Below are 2621 nucleotides of genomic sequence, written 5' to 3' on the forward strand. Positions count from 1 at the left end.
AAGTAATTTCATGTTTATCATGTTTAAAACATGTTTATAAAAGCTTTAACAAAGAGTGTTAACAGATTTAGAGGAAAAATCTTGGATATCTGGATATAACCCATTGTTTAAATATTAAATGATGATTGATGACCCTGACGATATTTTGAATTCATACCGATTTTTTTAGACATCTATATCATCTATATTTAAATATAGATTTCCTATATATATATATATATATATATATATATATATATATATATATATATATATATATATATATATATATATATGTACAGTATATATTGAAAGTAAAATAGCCTTAATGAACAAATAAACAAATACAACGTGTCCAGTTAATAAATACAAGACACGGTGTCCAGTTCTTTATTTAAATGTAAAACTTTAGCATAAAACACAAGATATTTAATCTCAAATTCAGAAACATTACATACAAGACGACTTTTGGAACGGGTGGTTTAATATTTTGAGTGACATATGGGTCTACTGTTACGTCAACGTAACGAGAAGGGATTCGTTTTGAGTGACAGTTCTTCCGACCAATGGCGAGCAGACTCAGAGCAGCATCGGTCCAATCAGAAGCAGGTGGGCGTGAGCGAAGGATTAGCGACAGATCGGGCTCTGTTAAATTGGACGCTGATATCTATATATTTTAATAAGAGAATAACGCACAAGTGTCGCGATGGTGTCGCACTCGCTGGCTCTACCGATGATCTGTTTCACCACGCTGTGGGGTCTGGTCGGGGTCGTGGCCCCGTTTTTTGTACCGAAAGGACCAAACAGAGGGTGAGTAGGACTGATGCTGGAGTAAAGGCCAAGCGATCCATTCCTTTTTAAACGCACTCACTTTAGTGTCATTCAGATCTTATTACTGCAGTGTTATTCTCTATTACATCAGCGTTGATTTTTAAATGAACTGTTTAATTACAGAGTCATCATCACCAGTTTGGTGCTGACCGCAGTTTGCTGCTATTTATTGTGAGTATAATTATATATAATATAAATACTCAATGTAGTTATTAATATTTGGAGTAACTGTAATAAAAAAAAAAAACCTCCATGCATTATAATGTAACAGTGTTCACAGTGCATTTTTCTGTGATTTGTCTGTAGATGCTGTTGTAAGTTAAATGAACAGTTTGTTTTGAATGTTCACTACTGTATTCATATCCACTACAGTTGGTTAATAGCCATACTGGCCCAAACAAACCCTCTATTTGGACCTCAGCTCAAAAACGAGACCATATGGTATCTGCGCTACTTCTGGGAGTAGATGGAGGTACACCGGTGTTCATATCAGCTTATGAGTTAAAAACTGGATTTATGAGCATACAGATGTTTCTGATTCATTCTCGTGTCTTACAGGTGTCATCTGGAAGATTAAAGCCACTATCATAATCAATAAAACCCACAGAATAGTCAAGGATCGACTCCAAGGGAACAATATTGGTGTTATGAAACATGTTTAATGACTTATTTTGTTTAAACTGAACATGTTATGTAGTTTATGCAACGTAAAGAATAGAAAATGTGAAATGATATCCATGTACAAAGAAACGTAATAGTGCTATTCTTGTGATGTTTAAAGAATTATAAGGAAATCAGTTTGTGTGCTTTGGATGTCTGAGTGTTGAGTACATGACTGTGAGTAAATGCTTTTGTTTTGCATTAAGGCACATGTTAGTCTTTTTTATGATGGGGTCCTCACTTGCATGTGACACTGTATCCATGTTTACTTGATGAAATTATTCTTTTTTATTTATACATGTGATAGATTTTTATTTATTAATGTGATAGTTGATGTTTTATGTCATCGTGGGGTGATTTTTGATTTTTTTTAAGCTGTTCTACATTAAAAACGAAGGAAATAAAGCGAGTTTGGATGTGAATCTACTGTGTTTCTGTGACCGCTATGATGGTATGGTCCTCAGACCTGCTGTATATAAAGCAATCTCGTAGACACAGCATAGAAGTTAGCTTGCAAAACTGGTGAATGTTTGATTTATGAATATGTGTCAGGCCACAGTTTATATACAGTAAGTGAGTAACCATACAAACAGAAGAAAAAGTGCATGTCTCATGTCAGAAGAAGGTTCGCATGAGTCAAGAAGAAGAAATGTACAGATTGTAATTCAAGCAGAGTGTGTGCAGAAACACAAATTGACTTAAAACTTTTATCTTGACTATACAATGATCAGTTATTAATACTTTGTCTAAGAAAACGAGCAAAAAGACCTTGACAGCATCTGATTCATCTGTATATTGTGTTTAAGGCTGATTAATTGTGACCTGTTTGAAACTGAAAAGCATGCAGCTGATATATAACCACTGTGGGGCATCCTAATTTATTAATACTAATTCTTATGAATAAATGAATCGTTTAGCCTAGAGTACAACAATGCTGGACCACTTTTTCAGCCTTGGCTCAGAAGTATTTTTCCAAGTAATTACGTGTTCTTTAGAGTTATAAGCCTGCCATGACAGTGAATCACCCCATCTCAAACTTATATGAGAAGCAGAAAGTATGTGAAAATGAGACAAAAAGAAAAATGTAAAAATGGAATTAACTACAGTGCCATAAAGCATTGTGAACAAAGTAATAAACAACAGTCAAAAAC

The 2621-nt window shown here is 34.1% G+C and overlaps 1 protein-coding gene across 1 annotated transcript; it reads left to right on the forward strand.

Moving 5' to 3' along the window:
- Positions 1-579: 579 nt before the first annotated feature.
- LOC132131264 (V-type proton ATPase subunit e 2-like) lies at positions 580-1596 on the forward strand. The gene is made up of 4 exons (XM_059543286.1): positions 580-789; positions 934-981; positions 1183-1282; positions 1369-1596. Exons 1-3 carry the CDS (start codon positions 686-688, stop codon positions 1274-1276), a joined length of 246 nt encoding a protein of 81 aa, XP_059399269.1. The 5' UTR covers positions 580-685; the 3' UTR covers positions 1277-1282; positions 1369-1596.
- Positions 1597-2621: the final 1025 nt, after the last annotated feature.

Source organism: Carassius carassius, chromosome 48 (genome assembly GCF_963082965.1).
Source record: "Carassius carassius chromosome 48, fCarCar2.1, whole genome shotgun sequence".
Taxonomy (NCBI): Eukaryota; Metazoa; Chordata; class Actinopteri; order Cypriniformes; family Cyprinidae; genus Carassius; species Carassius carassius.